At 53.4% G+C, this 16,239-nt stretch overlaps 1 protein-coding gene across 11 annotated transcripts in view; it reads left to right on the plus strand.

Moving 5' to 3' along the window:
* Positions 1–16,239, plus strand: part of PACS2 (phosphofurin acidic cluster sorting protein 2) — a 60,240-nt gene that overhangs the window by 21,438 nt on the left and 22,563 nt on the right. For 10 of the 11 annotated variants that reach the window (XM_060291340.2, XM_060291342.2, XM_030883150.3 and 7 more), the window contains exons 2-3: positions 11,808–11,895; positions 14,918–15,007. In XM_060291340.2, the coding sequence (XP_060147323.1) occupies positions 11,808–11,895; positions 14,918–15,007 (178 nt within the window). The remainder of the gene's footprint in view (positions 1–11,807; positions 11,896–14,917; positions 15,008–16,239) is intronic. The other variant, XM_060291362.1, reaches the window with a different exon arrangement.

Genomic DNA, 16,239 nt, shown 5'->3' on the forward strand with positions numbered 1-16,239 from the left:
CCCTGCGGGCCTGTGTGTAAAAATCTCTGCAAAACCAGCTTTCTGTGAACTTCCTAAAACGTCGCTTGTTTCGCCACTCACAGAATCCAGGGGTGTCGGGATACGGGGGCTCCTCACCCCCCGGCACGCCTTCCCTGACCTCGGTGTCCCGGCATAGCCTGACCCCACGGCAGAGCCCGTGCCCCTGCTCCCCCGCCCCCGTAGTGTGTGCTCAGGTGGGCCTTGCTGAATGACCCCCCCCCCCCCCCGCCCCGGGGAGGCCCCTGCTGCTCCTGCTCTCCCGTTCCCAGGGTGCTCTGCTCATCTTCCTGTCCCTGGCCCCCATGCCAGCCTTCTGTCCCAGGGCCTGTGTCCATTCAGCCCTGGCCCTGACCCCATGCTCATGTGATCCCTGCCCTCCAGGGCCCAGGCCCAGCACCCCGTGCCGCCAGGTCTCCCGAAGAGTCTGCCTCTTCAGGTCAACCCCAGGGAGGACGTGGCCAACGCCCCCCTAGGGCGCCATCTCCCCGCCCCCTTCCTCTTCTCTCCCTCCCCCCACCACCCTGCTGGCACCGCCCTTTTCCTCCAGACTCTGTCCAGCACCTTGGCCGGCCGAGGACCAGCCCCGGGAGGCCTGCCCGCCTTGCGGGCGGGGGCGGGCACTGTGCGGCGGCCCAGGCGCCCATCCCGTCAGGGCCCATGGGGCCCACTGACCTGAGAGCACATGGAAGCCCCAGCCCCACGTGTCACCCGGAGGGACAGAGACCGGGCAGCGTGGGCCCGGCCCCACCTCCTGGGACCCACCTGGTGGCGGGAGGTGGCTCTGAGGGGGCCGCAGCTGCCTTCAGCCGGATCACAGCCCAGCCTGGGTGTCTAGTTGCCCTGGGCTGTGGGCGGCGCCGCAGCTCTGCTGACCCTCACAGCCGACTTCCTGGGCACGCCTCGGTGTCTGCTTTGCAAGTGCGCGGTTGTCCCCTGGGTCCCTCAGTCCTGTAGGGCCAGCTCTTCCCGCACAGCAAGAACCAAAGACCCTGAGGACGGAAGTGTGTGTCAGGGCCTCTCTCACACCCACTCGGGGGCATTCCGTTCCCAAGGGCAGAGGCATCTTTCACACCCGTCTTTAAGGTGATGCCCCAGTCCTAGCGGCTCCTCCCCCCACCAAGGACGACCTGTGGCTGGACATCCTAGTGAGATGCTGCAGGAAGGGGCGGGCACTCACACAAAGGGAGACCAGCTGCTTTGCAGAGGCCACCAAACATGGAAAGACAGAGTAGAGACAGTTCTTTGCTGTGCGTGCGCATGTGCAAACAAAGGACGGGGAAATCCCCAGGTGGGATTCATCTGGACGAAGAGGGACCTGGGCCAGGGCGGAGCCAGGGAGGTGCCTGGGGGTGGCTGGGGGGCCTCCGAAGCACGTCTGTGGGGGGCTTGTGACACCGGGGCACTAGGTGGGGGGCTTGGGCCCACCCTCCCTGGGGTTAGGGAACCCCAGAGTGGCAGGGAGGCTGCCCCTGTGAGGAGGATCGTGGACCGCCACGTGCTGTCAGAAACCCACGTTGGTGTCGTGCGTGGGTGTCGATTCTGAACGCTGAGAGCCTCTTTAAGTGCAAGTGTTAGAGAATGAGAGACCGAGCCTTCAATCACAGCATCATCTGACTCAAGTTATGTAAAGAACAGGGCAAATCTTAGAAAAAAATAGAAGAATGGAGGTAACAGAGCGAGCGTAATGAAATAAGAAAACAATATGAAATATTAACAAAAGCCAGAGTCAACTGCTTGGGAAGACTAATAATGTAGTAAACTTTGGCAAAAGTGATCAAAAGAGAAAGCACACGTAAGCAATTTGGAGCGAAGCGACAAAGTCGAAGAACGCTAAACAACGTCAATAAATATGAAGAATAAGTATGATGCTTTTCTAGAAAAAATATGAATCACTTACTAATTGACTTAGTAAAATAGAAAATGTGTACAGACCAGTTACATCAAAACCTCCTCTCTTCCCCAAAGCGCACCAGATGGTTTTATTTGTGAATTTTACCAAATGTTCAAGAAATAAACACTCTCATATGACGTGTTCCAGAGACGGAAAAGATGTTTTTTTTTTTTTTTTTTTTTTTTACGGTACGCGGGCCTCTCACCGTTGTGTCTTCTCCTGTTGCGGAGCACAGGCTCTGGATGCGCAGGCTCAGCGGCCATGGCTCACGGGCCCAGCCGCTCCGCGGCATGTGGGATCTTCCCGGACCGGGGCACGAACCCGCGTCCCCTGCATCGGTAGGCGGACTCTCAACCACTGCGCCACCAGGGAAGCCCGGAAAAGATGTTTAAAAAGAGGCAAAGCTGTCGATTTCATGAGGGCAGTAGAGTCATCAAAACTCCGAGAGGCAGCACAAGGGTAGGGTTGACCTCGTGGACATAGACGTGAAAATCCTAAAGAAAATGTTGACCCCCCCCAAAAAAATCCCTACAAGGTATAAAGTTGCAAAAGCATTTCATGAAATAGGAATTATCTCCAGAGTGTGTGGGTGATTTACTTAACAGTAGACTATTTATTATTTTTATTACATTCAGAGTGAAAGAGAAAAATCATATGATCTATCCAGAAAAAACATTTGATGAAATTTAAGAGACATTCTTAGGGATGTAGAAATGAACAGGAACTTTAACCTGTTACAGGGCACCTACTAAAAATCTACAGACCTTCACTGTCCAGTGTGTTAGCCTACATTTGGCTATCGATCAACCCGTTTAGCCATTAAAATGTGATTCACTTCTGCAGTAGCACCAGCCACATTCCAACTGCTGGCTGCTGGCTACCACATTAGAGAGTGCAGCCGTAGAACATGTCCATCACTGCAGAGAGGTTACCGGGCTTCGCTGCCGTGCACACAGCATTCTTAAACGCTAGAAATAGTACCTCTAAAACCAAGCAGGAAGGTAACTGCTATTATCCTTGAGGTACTGGGCAGTGCAGCAAGACGTGAAAAGCAGATAGGAATGGGTTGAAAGAAACACAGCTACCATTTGCAGATGGCATTGTTGTTCAAATGGACAATACAAGAGGGCATACAAGCTGCTAGAACCAGTAACGGTTCTGGAAGGTTGACTGATACGGGATCAGCACACAGAATCAATAGTGTGGAAACGCCTGCAGTGTTTCAATTTGAAAATAAGAAAAAGAGTGTTATTCAGAAAAGCAGCTAGTAGCTTGTCTAGGAATCAATTGGCCAAAGGGCATTAATGACTTTCGCCAGAGAACCAGCTAACCACGTACTCAAGGACGTAAAACACCTGAGTAAGGAGGTGCTGAGGCTCCGTGACGACCTAAAGATGTCACTTCTCCCTAAATGCCATTCAGTTTTGTAAAATTCCATGAAGGAATTGAACTTGGCAAGCAAATTGTGAAGTTTATGTGACACAGACAAGCAACTTTAAAGAAAAATGAAGTATGCTTGTGTTTAGGGAGTGTTTTCCTTAGCAGATGCATGTTTATTTAAATAAGCTGTACTGATGAAAACAATATGCAGTTGTCAGAAGTACGGACAGATTGACCTGTGGGACATAGAGCAGGACACAGAAACACACAAATGCAGCACGCTTCAGAAACAGCCTTCTTCATCCATAAGGAAGGGATGTACTCTTTCAGAATTGGTTGGGGGACAGGTGGGCATCCACATAGGAAATAATAAAATCAGGTCCCTACCTCACACCATACACAGAACAGCTCCACATAGACTAATGACCTCAGTGAAAAGAGAAAAAAAATTGGGAGGAGGGGTGTGAAATTAACGAATATATTATCCAACAAGCATACCACTCATGTGACAGCCTGCAGCTAGGAGATGATAGATGTGATGTACATAGGCCAATGGTTACACCTAGAATAAAGGAAGAATCCCAAGACAGTGAGGAAATGCCAGTGCAGTAGAAAAATGGGCAAAGGTTGTGGACAGGCAGGCCATGGAACCGCTCACGGCCAGCAAGCACCCGAGAAGCTGCGCAGCCTCCCTGGAGGTCAGGGCGACACCAGATAAAACCACCGTGAGATCCCCCCAAATCTAGTGATTCTGTTCGTTTGGGGGGTGGAGTGCTAGGGGCTGAATTGTGTCCCGCCCCCACCAAATTCACGCTGTGACTCCCTGACTCTCCCAGTGCGTCGGGATGTGACTGTATTTGGAGACAGGTATTCAAAGAGGCGATTAGCTTAAAATGAGGCCGTAGGGCAGGTCCTTCTCCACTATGACTGGTGTCCTTAAAATGAGGGAGATCTAGACGCACAGAGAGACGCCGGGGTGGGGGTGGGGGGGCGTGCACAGAGTGGAGGCCGTGAGGGGCGGCCGTCTGCCAGCCAGGGAGAGAGGCCCAAACAGATCCTTCTCTTATGACCAGAGGAAACCAGCCCTGCAGGCACCCCGATCCCAGACCTCCAGCCTCCAGACCGTGAGAAACAAATGTCTGTTGTCTAAGCCGCCCTGTCTGGTATTCGTTATGGCTGCCCCAGGACACCAACACCCCCTGGGCCAACAGGAGTGCATATTAACCCCACAGCTTGGGGGAACGGTTTGACAAAACCCCCGGACAGGTTGTGACTGTGTGGAGCTGACCCAGTAACCCCACTTGGGCAGAAGGTACCCACACAGCCCTGTGAAGACAGGGCCAGAGCGTGTAGTGTCAGATCACTGGAGCAGCCTGAACGGCCATCACGGGGAGATGGAGAAGCCATGTGCTCGTACAGAGAGGAAGTACACAGCGGGCATGGGGAGTGCACACTAGTGACGTGCCCACGGCTCTCAAAAAGAAATGAGAGGTGGGGAGAGAAGGGCAAGTTGCAATAGCACACTCAGGGTGGTGTTAGCATGTGACTTGAGAAACAGAATGACGCATGCTGACACGTACATGCAAATTTAGTGAAAATGGGATGTGCCTGGCCGTCCAGAGCACAGCCGATGTCTCTGTGACAGGGAGTCAGAAAGGCAGAGCCACCTGAAGGTGCTGATTCCTGCCTCGTGTACAGCACAGAGTTAGGGGTCCAGGGCTGGCTGGGCCCTCTGCCGTCCCGAGCGTGTGGCTTCCACTTCTGGGTCCAAGGTGGCTGCCTAGGTCCTGCCATTGCATCTAGGGGGAAGGCAGCGAGCAAGGGCTTGCCACCCAGAACGTGATCACACGGCCTCTGCTCGGGGTCCGCCGCCCCGGCTGCTCAGTGGCCGTGCCCAGCTGCCCCAGACAGGACTGGGGTCTCTGGCCAGGAGGCAGGCGCCCAGCTAACATGGGGGAGGCCTGTTATCAAGGGAGGACGGGGACGCCAGAGTTGGGGGACGGCTGGCAGTGTCCTGGGAGGAGACCCCTCCTCCAGATGGTGGTTTCTTCGGAGGGAGGGGGTGGTGAGCAGCGCACACAGTGGGTTTCTGTGGTCGTGGGTGCCTTGTTTCTCTAAGGAGGTCTGCAGCTGGCAGGGAGAACATTTGTCAGCGCTTAGTGGTGGGTATGTGGGTTTTGTGGCATCACGCTTTGTAACTTTTCTCTGTTTTAGAAGACAGACCGGAACGCTGCCTCTCTGGGTTAGGTGTGGAGCTTGGCTTTTTCCTCTCTCCTGCTCGGCGCAGACACAGTCCGAGGAAAGAGCACACTGGCTGTGAGCGAGGCCCCCTCCCGTGGAAGACTGGGTTTTCACCTGCTGATGAGGTGGCGTTTTATAGGGCCTGTGTGTCACTGCGGAACCTAGTGCCATGCAGGGCGTTTGATGGAATAATGGCCCCAGCTTAGCGATGAATCACTGTTTGTGGGGGCTTCGCAGTGTATTTGTTTATGGTTTCCTTGAGGGCCAGGCATTCTGCAGTAATCTCGACCTTGGCTGCCGTCAGGCCTATCTCAGAACCAACCTTGGCTAAAGAGCAAATAGCATTTACTCTGTTGATCTGGCTTAGGCTCTGGGCGCAGGGGATCCTTTCGATTCTTCTGGCGTTGTTTGCACAGATAGCATCAGCTTGAACATACCTTAGAACACACACACCCCACAGGAAATCCCGAATGGCTGTAGGTGTCACAGTCACCTGGGAGATGAGCCTCTGAAGTGAGTCTGTCCGGGGTGCAGACGGGCTCCCTGCGGATGCACGGGCCCCTCCTTACGGGCTGGAAGCCAGGTCCTTCGTGGAGCGGTTTCTTAACTGCCATGTGCTCGTGGGCACCCGGCTCTTCTTCCTGCATGGTCCCCTCTGCGCTGTGGACTCTGAACGCTGGACTCACCCCGTCCCCAGCCAGACGTGTCATGAGGGATGTCAGCTTCTAGAAACGGGTGTTGTGAAAGCCCTGAAAATAAGAGATCGAGACCCTGAGACGCCCACCCCCAAATAAGGGCTGGAAAGTATTTTTTAATGATTAATTGATTCAGAGCAGGATCCAAATAAGGCCCCCGTTTGGCAGTTGTGGCTGGTGCACCTTTAGGTCTTCTAGGTTTTTCCAGCTCTTGAAAAGGTACTTTAAAAACGTACATGCAGGTACTTCCCTGGTGGCGCAGTGGTTGAGAGTCCCCCTGCCGATGCAGGGGACACGGGTTCGTGCCCCGGTCTGGGGGGATCCCGCGTGCCGCGGAGCGGCTGGGCCCGTGAGCCATGGCCGCTGAGCCTGCGCTCTAGAGCCCGCGAGCCACAACTACTGAGCCCACGTGTCACAACTACTGAAGCCCACGCGCCTAGAGCCCATGCTCCGCAACAAGAGAAGCACCGCAACGAAGAGCTCGCCGCAACTAGAGAAAGCCTGCACGCAGCAACGAAGACCCAACGCAGCCAAAAATAAATAATAAATAAAATGAATTAATTAAAAAAACAGAAACCGTATATGCAGTAAAATTCAACCCTGCCTGCTTTTTTGTCTGCAGCTCTGAGCCCTGTCACCCCGCAGGCAGGGCAGGGCGCCCAAGACCGAACCTTGGGGCTCCTGCTCCACTCTCCACCCTGTGCCCTCTGCTGCCTCTCCCGGAAGGTACATAGGTGGGCGAAGATGCAGGGCGCGACCTCTGGACTCTGGCTTCTCTCCTGCAGCGTGCGTGTGCGCCCCTGCATGCGTGTGCACGTGGCGGGGCTCGGTCCTCTGGTCCCCCAGCAGCACTCCCTGAGGTGGATGGCCTGGTGGCTTTGAGGGACATCTGGGTTTCCAGTTTGGGGCGAATGTGAACTCAGCTGCTGTGAATGTTCGTGTCCGAGCCTTTGGGTGGATTCCCAGGGTGGGGCTGGGGGTCCTGGGAGCTGATGCCCCACCTGCGGGGTCATGGCCCCCCTCTCCGCCGGCTCGCCAGCACTGGCCTTTGGATCTTGTTTCCGCCTTTGTAATCGGTGTGTGGTATCTAGCTCTGGCTTTAATTTGCATTTCCCTAATAACTAATAATGTTGAGCCTCTTTTCATGTGCTTATTTATTGCCCATATGTCTCTTTTGGTGAAGAGTCTGTTGAAATCTTTTGCCCGTTTTTATTGGGTTATTTATTTTCATATTGTTGAGATTTGAGAGTTCTTTATATGCTCTGGATAAAATCCTTTGTTGAATATGTGATTTGCAAATATTTTCTCCCACTCTTAGCTTGTCTTCTCATTTTCTTTATAGTGTTTTTCTCAGAGCAAAGTTTTAAATTTTGATGACATCCAATTTATCAGACTTTCTTTTTCTATTCTGTTGATCTGTACGCCTTTCCTTTGTCAACAGCACTGTCTTGATGACTGTTGGTTTATAGCAAGTCTTGATGTCAGTGAGAGGTGCCCAGCTTACTTTGTTCTCCTTTTTCAAAGTCATTATTTTTTTCTATCAAAGTGTAGTTGATTTACAATGTTATATTAGTTGCAGCATAGTGACTCAATAGTTTCACAGATCACACTCCATTTAAAGTGACTGTGAATAGCGGCATATTCTCTGTGCTGTACAATACATCCTTGTAGCTTATTTATTTTGTACCTCATACCTTCCCCTATACCTATCTCTCCCCTCCCGCCTTCCCTCTCCCCACTGGTAACCACTAGTTCTCTATATTTGAGTCTGTTTCTGCTATATGCATTTATTTATTTTATTTTTTAGATTCCACATACAAGTGATAGAGTATCTTGTCTTTCTCTGCCTGACTTATTTCTAGGTCCACCCATGTTGTAAATGGCAGAATTGCATTCTTTTTTATGGCCGAGTAATATTCCATTGTATGTACACATATACATGTACATGCACATATACATACGTACATACCACGTCTTCTTTATCCTTCCATCTCTGAATGGACACCTAGATTGCTTCCATGCCTTGGCAATTGTAAACAGTGCTGCTGTGAAAATTGGGGTGCGTGTATCTTTTCAAATTAGTACTTTTTTTTTTTTTTTTTTCAAATTAGTACTTTTGTCTCTAACCGATATATGCCCAGGAGTGGAATTGCTGGGTTATTTGGTAACTCTATTTTTAGTTTTTTGAGGAACCCTCCATACTGTTTTCCTTAGTGGGCTTCACCAATTTACATTCCCACCAACAGTGTACGAGGGTTCCCTTTTCTCCACATCCTCTCCGGCATTTGTTATCTGTAGACTTATTTTTTTTCTTTCTTTTTGCGGTACGCGGGCCTCTCACTGCTGTGGCCTCTCCCGTTGCAGAGCACAGGCTCCGGACGCGCAGGCTCAGCGGCCATGGCTCACGGGCCCAGCCGCTCCGCGGCATGTGGGATCTTCCCGGACCGGGGCACGAACCCGCGTCCCCTGCATCGGCAGGCGGACTCTCAACCACTGCGCCACCAGGGAAGCCCTGTAGGCTTTTTGATGATGGCCATTCTGACAGGTGTGAGGTAGCTTTGATTTGCATTTCTCTAATGATTAGTGATGTTGAGCATCTTTTCATGTGTCTTTTGGCCATCTGTATGTATGCTTTGGAAAAATATCTGTTCAGGTCTTCTGCTCATTTTTTAATCAGGTTGGTTGTTTTTTCAATATTAAGTGGTATGAGCTGTTTATATATTTTGGATATTAACCCCTTATTGGTCATATCATTTGCAAATCGTTTCTCCCATTCCGTAGATTGTCTTTTTGTTTTGTCAGTGGTTTCCTTTGCTGTGCAAAAGCTTTTAAGTTTAATTAGGTCCCACTTGTTTATTTTTGCCTTTTTCCTAAATTATTATGATTATTCTAGTTCCTTTGCCTTTCCATATAAACTTAAAAGTCAGCTTACTAATAACTACAGAAAAGTCTTGCTGGGGTTTCACTGGAATTGCATTAAGTCTGTAGATCTCGTTTGGGGAGAATTAATGTCCACGAGTCTGGCACGTCTTCTTTGATTACTTGTGATAGCAGTGGGGAGTTTCTAGCATGCAGATTGTGCATTTATTTTATGAGATTTAGGTATTTCTTTTTTGTAAATGGAAGGTTTTTTAAACACTGACTTCAGTTGTTCATTCCTAGTATATAGAAACGTGGTTGCCTTTCATATGTTGAACTGATGTCCTTCAATCTTGCTAAGCTCATTAGTTCTTGGAGCCCGTTTTCACATTCTCCTACATTCCTTGGGACGTTCTACATAATGATTGTGTTGTCTGCAAATAAGAAGAGCTTTATTCTGTCCTTTCCTATCCTTCTGCCTTTTGTTCCCTTCTCTTGCCCTCTTTCCCTGGGCAGGCCTTCAGTGCCCACTGAATTGCAGTGGTGAAAGGGTGCGGCTTTGCCTCGTTCCTGATCTTAGGGGACAGTATTCTCTCTCGCACCATCCAGCGTGATGTTCGCGGGGGACCTTTGGACGTGCTCTTAATCAGGTTGAGGGGATTCCCGTCTATTCTTCATTCACTGAGAGTTTTTACTCTTGAATGGATATTGAATTTGTCAGAAGTTTTTCTGAATTGACTGAGATTTTATGTTTTTTCATATTTAGTCTGGTAACGTGTATCACATTGATTTCAAATGTTGAACCAACCTTGAATTCCTGGAACAGACCCCCTTTGGTTATGGTGTATTATCCGTTGTTCCTTTTATATATGTCTGGATTCAGTTTGCTAATATTTTGTTGAAGATTTTTACATGTGTGTTCAGAAAGGAACTGGTCTGTAGTTTCCTTTTTTGTACTGTTTTTGTCTGACGTTGGTGCTGGTATCAGGGTATTTGCTAACCTCATAAGATGATTTGAGAAGTATTCTTTCCTCTTCTGTTTGCTGGAAGATATTTTGTAGAATTGGTGTTATTTCTTCTTTCGCTATCTGGTTAAACTCACCTGGAGTTTTCTTTTTCAGAAGTGTTTCACTATTAATCCCACTTCTTCAATAGATCAGGCTGTTGTTCATCCTGGTGGGTTTGGGCAGTTTGTAGCTTCCGGGGATTTGGTACGTGGAATCTCAGTTCTCAGAGTTGTGTGCACTGAGTTATCTGTAGTGTCCCTAATCACGTTGTTCCATGTCTGTGAGCTCTGGAGTGATGTTCCTTCTTTGATTCCTGATATGGGTCATTTTTGCCTTCTCTCTCTCTCTCTTTTTTCCTTTGTGTGGCTGGAGTTTTTGTCAATTGTATTACTCTTCCCAAAGAACCAGAATTTGGTTTTATTTTTTCTAATTGTTTCTTTATCTTCAATTTCATTGTTCTGCTTTTATCCTCATTTCCTGCCTTCTCACTTTGGGTTTAATTTGCGCTTTTCCTGGTGTCTTAAGGTAAAGCTTAGATTGTATAGTTGAGAATGTCTTTCTTTTCTAATATAAGCATTTAATGCTGTGAATTCTCCTCTCAGTACTGCTTTAACTGCATTCCACAATTCTTGACATGTTGTTTTCCACTTTCATTCCACACAAAATACGTCTAATGTCCTTCCGGGCTCCCTCTTTGTCCTGTTGGTGATTTAGCAGTGTGTGGCTGAATTTCCCAAGTAGCTGGTGCTTCCCAGCTGTCCTTCTATTGCTGATTTCTAGCTAACTCCATTTTCGTCAGAGAACATACTTTGTGTGATTCTGGTTCTTTTAGTTTGTGCTTGTGAAGCATTGTTTTATGGCCCAGGATGTGGTCTGTCCTGGTGAACGTTAGCTGCTTTCATCCGTCTCCTTCTCTAGCTTTTTCCCTGGCCCTGCAGAATCAGAGCAGCCCCCATGGCAGAGGGACTGAGCTGTGAGAGTGGCCCTGCCATGAGGGGTCCTGCTGGGCTCCCCTGCTTCACTGCTATGTGTCAGGGACTATCAGGGACGCACTGTGTCTGTCTGTCTCCAACCTGCAGCAGTCAAATAAGGGGCATCCTCTGCCTGGGAAGCCCTGGTGTCTGTCTCCTGGCCCCTCTGGGCTCATTGGAGGGCAGATGACGGTCTCCAGGGAGACAGGCTGAGGTGAAGCCCAGCTGAGGTGGGTGAGGCCTGTGGGATGGGTGGGACCATGTGGGTGGGCAGGACCCTGGAGAGGAGGGGGCGGGGCCTCGAGTGGACCCTGAGGGCAGGGTCCCTGGGAGGCCTGTGCTCTGGCAGCTGGGAGTGGGATTCCCAAGCACTGGTACCCTGGTCCCTGGGGGCTTCGGGGGTGTGTGGTCTCAGGTTTCCTGTCTGCCCGCCTGTGGACCCACCCAGGCCACCTTCACCAGAGGGAGACCCTCTGCGGAGGGGTGCTTGGTCCAACAGTCTGGGGGTGCTGATGGGTGCCCCCTACGTGCAGGGACCCCAAAGATGGCTCCCAGCCTGGCCGGGCCTGGGCATGGGCTCCTGGGATACGTGAGGGCCAGTGTCCATGAGTGACCGAGGTGCTGGGGTCAGAGAGCCCGCGGTCCAGCGGAGGCTGGGGCTGCTGCAGTTTGGGGCCTTCCTGGAGCATGAGAAGGCGTCGGAGTGCACGGTCACTGCTGAGCCCGTCTGTGCCCTTTGCAGGTTGTGCAGCCTGACCTTGAAGAAGCTGGTGGTCTTCAAGGAGCTGGAGAAGGAGCTCATCTCGGTGGTGATTGCTGTCAAGATGCAGGTGAGGGTCTGCCTGTGTCACTGGCCTGGGGCCACGAGGATGCCTGTGTTGCCCAGGAGATGAGAGGGGCACAGCCGCACCAGCAGCTGGACCCTTGCCCGTGCAGGAGGCCCCACCCTCCCGGGCGCAGCAAAGGGCACACCACCAGGGTCCCGGGATGAGGGGGAAAGCAAGTGTGCTGAGCTCACCTGCAGACGGGCCCCATGCAGAAGCTGGGACAAACCCTCCCTGCTCCCCGCTCGCCCCCCCGCACTGTGTGCCCCTCGCCCGCCAGCTGTCCACCCGGGCCCAGCCTGGCTGTGCTCACCTCTCGCTCCCAGGCCATAATACTGCCTGTCCCTTGGGCCTCACAGGTCCTTCTTTCTGCCTTTGAACAAGTGTCGGTGTTTCAGGGGGACCCAGCTGCCCCAGCACTCAGCGCCCCCTTCCCCAGCAGCCCTGGAGGAGGGCCCCGTTAGCCGTGCGAGCTGCCTTGGCCTTTTGGTGGCCCCGGAGGTGGGACGTGGCTCTCGGGCCTGCGGCTGGCGTGGGTGCTCTGGGCCTGGCCTGTGGCTCCTCGTGAGGCTCACCAGGGCCTCCTGGCCGGACCTCCAGGAGCAGCTCGTGGGCCTCGGGGCCAGGCTTTCCTCCAAACTGGGAGCTCAGCTTGGAGCCCAGCAGGCGTGAGGCCCGCCCTTCCCGGTCATTTGCCGTCACCAGAAAAGCAGTACACTGTTGAACAAAGACCCAAAGAAGCGCTCTTCCCCACCGACGGGGCTGCCGCTCTCAGCGTGAAGCAGGCCGTGCCCGGCTGCACACCTGGGACGTGGGAAGATGCCCGTATGAGAACCAGCCCCGCCGGCGGTGCTCTGGGCCTCCTGGCTCGGGAGGGGTCGATGGCGCTCTGGGCCCTCAGAACAAGCTGGTTTACCCATCCCTGGCCTCTGAAACCGGCACTGTTGACCTCTGACACAACCGGTGCCCCTGTACTCTAGCCCCGTTCCTCCAGCTGCCCGTCTCTGCGGTCCTGCCCCGGACCCCGTCATTATCGAGAACTCAGCCTCTGGTCAGGGTCCCAGGCCCCTTGGAGCTCCCCCCCCCTCCAGCTTGCCTGAGTGCCCCCATTGCCTGGGCCCGCGCCCCTAGTTGACAGACGCTCAGCTCCTTGCCTGCTTCTCCTGGGGCATCCTCTCCTGCCCGGGTCACCTGCCTTTTGCACCGGCTCCTCAGCTGCCCCCCGCCCCCCAGCCCCTGTGTCCTGACTCCCAGAGGAAGCAGGCGAGCCGGCCTCCCCCGCTGACCCGAGTCTCCGTACGTGTGTTCACTGCTGCCTCCTCGCCTGTCTGCGCGTGGGTCCTCCTTGCCCGGGGCACGGGCCCGTCAGTTTAGGTCCTGACCTGGATGGGATCAGATGCGCAGGAAACTGGGGGGAAACGGCTGTGAGGGACAGAGGGGAACGGGCCAGGGTGTGGGGAGAGCACCAGACCGCACACGGGGAGCCTGCCCCCGGGAGAGCTAGGGCTGGGGGAGGACCGTCAGGAGAGCCCCTCGGCACACTCCGTGCTGGGAGCAGCTGTGGGCAGCACGGCCTCGGCACCAACGCCGCGTGCAAGCAGAGGGCAGTGTCTCCAGCAAGGCTTCTTAGCCGCTCGGCCACCCCACACTGCTGCCCACGCCCCTCCCCATCACTCCCGTCAGCTCACACGTCTGTGCGGCTCACGTCTTTGTCCTGGACCCACACCCCACTCCCACTCTCACCCATTCCTCTGCACCCCTCATCTTGGTGAGACGCCTCGTCAGCTGCGTGGTAACCTCTGCTCTCCGGCCTGACTCTGTGAATCTGGCTCCTCGTGGGGCCCCCTGGACGTGGGCTCACGGGGTTTGTCCTGCTGTGTCTGGCTTCCTGCACTTAGTGTAACATCTCCAAGGCTCGTCCATGTTGGGAGACCTAGTTTTAAAACAATACTATCATGAACATCTTTAATCCATTTGGAACTTATTTTGGTACAAGGTTTGAGGTTGGGACGTGGGGGGGGTTAATTATTTTTTTAAATTAATTAATTGATTGATTGATTTTTGGCCGTGTTGGGTCTTTGTCGCTGCGCACGGGCTTTCTCTAGTTGCGGCGAGCGGGGGCTACTCTTCGTTGCGGTGCGTGGGCTTCTCATTGCGGTGGCTTCTCTTGTTGTGGAGCACGGGCTCTAGGCATGTGGGCTTCAGTAGTTGTGGTGCGTGGGCTCAGTAGTTGTGGCTCGTGGGCTCTAGAGCACAGGCTCAGTACTTGTGGTGCACGGGCTTCAGTAGTTGTGGCACGTGGGCTCAGTAGTTGTGGCTCGCGGGCTCTAGAGTGCAGGCTCAGTAGTTGTGGTGCACGGGCTCAGTTGCTCCGCGGCATGTGGGATCTTCCCGGACCAGGGCTCGAACCCGTGTCCCCTGCATCGGCAGGCGGATTCTTAACCACTGCACCACCGGGAAGCCCCCGGGACCTGTGTGTTTTATACAGATGACTCACCACCCATGTATCACAGCCACTTGCCGACCTGAAGGCTCCTTATTCCACACTGTTTGTTTTTACATGTGTCTGTGTGTTTTCTGAACCTAGTTCTAGGCTTGTACTGCTCTCTCTGTCCTTGTGACGGTGCCGCTGGGCTTTAGTCACTGACCTTGGCACCCACTCTGCTCTCAGTGGGGCGGGGCGGTCCTGCTTTCCCAGGAGCGTGTGGCTTCTCGCGCACCTGCTTGTCCAGCTGCATCTCTTGCTGCGCCTCCATCCTGCAGCTGTGGCAGTGACTGTTCTGTCTCCTCTCTCACAGCTTAGCACAGACTTCTAGAGGAGGACTTGGGGGTCAGAGGATATGGGCTCTTTTAAGGCTCCGGATAAATCTCCCCGCGGGGCCTTTGGGAATCACACGCGCTCGGGCCTCACCCCCACCATCTGCGGGTCTTTGCCTGACAGTCTGAAGAGAACTGACAAGCCAACATCTTCGCTGCTTCATTTTAAGATGCCTTCTTCTGAACTAGGAGGTGTCTTGTTCTGTCCCAGGGCTCCAAGCGGATCCTGCGGTCCCACGAGATCGTGCTGCCCCCCAGTGGACAAGTGGAAACTGACCTGGCGCTGACGTTCTCCCTGCAGGTGGGCCTCCAGGGGGACCCCCACCCTCACCCTTCCCGCAGCCCCTGTGGCCACGGAGGTCCCCTCTCCCACAGGGCTCACTCTCCGAGGTTAGAGATGTGCTTGCTTATGAGGTCAAGTCTCTCGTCGCATTCCCACGATGAAGAGAACGTAGTGAGGCCAAAACTCAGATGATGGGTTTAGGTCGCCTCATTCCTGTGTTTAGAAAAGATGGGGGAGCGGGGGCTGAGGGAAGCCACTCAAAAAAACAACCTTGTTTAAAAAAAGAAAAAGAAAGATGGGGAGGAACCTATGGAAACTCGGTGTCGCGAGTTCAAACCCCTCGGGAGTATTATTTTGGGCTGTGCTGGCAGTGAACGTGGGCTGTTTAGACTGGGACCCCCCCACCGTGTGAAGCAGAGGCCCCCCCGGGTGGGGGGCGTGAGTAGATCAGCCCTCCCCCGCCCCCAGCCTCCTCACCCCGCCCCCACCCCCGCGTCTCTTTGCATAATTAAGATCTGCATTATTTAAATTCAGTGGGTGTAGTTCTGGCTGAAGACACTTGCTGTATTTATTATCAGTGCTTTTCCGATACATTAAACTCCTCCATTCTCCCTGTGAGTGTAGAAGACAGGGCCGCGCTTTGGCGAGTCTGTGAGAACCCTGCCCGTCCGCCTCTGCCCTCCCCCAAGACCACCTCACCGGGCGGTGCCTGGCTCCGCCGGAGCCCAGACCCACGGCAGCTTTGGGTTTTTTGTATTATTTTTATTTTTTGGCCATGCCCCGAGGCACGTGGGATCTTAGTTCCCCGGCCAAACCCACACCCCCTGCAGTGGAAGGGGGGGTCTTAACCACTGGACCGCCAGAGGACTCCCCGGGAGTCAGGTTTACCGAGTATAATTTCCAAAATGTACGGTTCACTGTTTTTAAGTTCACGGCTTTGTGGTGCACAGGTGTGTAACCGCCACCGCAGTCAAGGTGGAGGGCAGTCCCGTCGTGCCCCGGCTTTGAAAGGAGGTTTTTATTGGTGAACCTTGAGGAAGCGTGCACGTCTGCTGTGGGCACACGAGCTCTGCAGTGTCCCACGAGCAGGCGCAGGCGGCCTGGACCTGGAGTGCTGGGGGCACGGCCCGCTGGACCGCCAGGCGGAAGCACTGCTGGGCAGTTACTGCATGTCCACAGATGCGCAGGGCCTCCCGAGGGCGCATCTGCCACCAGGGGCTGTTCCTGGCGACCGAGGCCCTTGATGACCA

Source organism: Globicephala melas, chromosome 2, assembly GCF_963455315.2.
Source record: "Globicephala melas chromosome 2, mGloMel1.2, whole genome shotgun sequence".
NCBI lineage: Eukaryota > Metazoa > Chordata > Mammalia > Artiodactyla > Delphinidae > Globicephala > Globicephala melas.